At 40.9% G+C, this 712-nt stretch overlaps 1 protein-coding gene across 1 annotated transcript in view; it reads right to left on the bottom strand.

The window, feature by feature from the left end:
• Positions 1-8: 8 nt before the first annotated feature.
• The window catches only part of LOC107580152 (telomerase Cajal body protein 1-like), a gene marked incomplete at its 5' end in the record, with an annotated part of 2,278 nt that continues 1,574 nt past the window's right edge, over positions 9-712 (bottom strand). Inside the window, 2 exons of the mRNA XM_016265893.1 lie at positions 9-384; positions 504-559. Coding sequence (XP_016121379.1) covers positions 165-384; positions 504-559 — 276 coding nt within the window. The remainder of the gene's footprint in view (positions 385-503; positions 560-712) is intronic.

Genomic DNA, 712 nt, shown 5'->3' with positions numbered 1-712 from the left:
CCCAGGAGACCGCAAAAAAATTGAAGGATTTAAAAAAATCAGCTATTCTACAATTAAAATCGATGCAGAATTACTATCTTACCACCCTTCACCTAAACAAACAGCATTATAGGTTTGGCAGTAGACTATGGGTCATCAGCAGTGCAGTTTTACAATCAAAAGTTCTAGCTCTCAATAACTGCTGACTCCTCCTCCTGCCCCCTCTCATTGGTTGAGCCCAATGGGCAGGCCCACCACAGCACCAGAGCATTGTCCTGTTGTACGCCGTTTGATGACATCACATTCCCCTCCTCTGAATCAGACTCCGAGTCCTCACTGTCAGACGGCCAACAGAACTTACGCTGACCACTGGATGAAGCCACCAATGGCATGAAAGGGTGCACACTGTAGAAATGAGAGAGTAAGAAAAGGGAGCAGGTAAAATTCGCAATATTTACTCATTTGCATTTATTTATTTAGCAAATGTTTACATTTCAGTTGTGTTACAGATGCGATGCTGTCACCTGCAAGCTCTGGCAAACATATTAAACATAGCCCTATTGACAGTATCTGAGTCATCCTTCAATTAGGGGCACATCTTGAAAAAAGCAATTAATATTTCATTTATATTAAAAACATTTATCATACGTGATGTGCAGGAATGGAGTTCTGATCATTGCCATGATCCATCAATCAAGTGGATTGGTATTATGTGTGGATATTTTGATATTGC

The sequence above is a fragment of the Sinocyclocheilus grahami genome, unplaced genomic scaffold (genome assembly GCF_001515645.1).
Source record: "Sinocyclocheilus grahami isolate Dianchi unplaced genomic scaffold, SAMN03320097.WGS_v1.1 scaffold25794.1, whole genome shotgun sequence".
NCBI lineage: Eukaryota > Metazoa > Chordata > Actinopteri > Cypriniformes > Cyprinidae > Sinocyclocheilus > Sinocyclocheilus grahami.
This window is presented reverse-complemented; position numbering and strand designations above follow the sequence as displayed.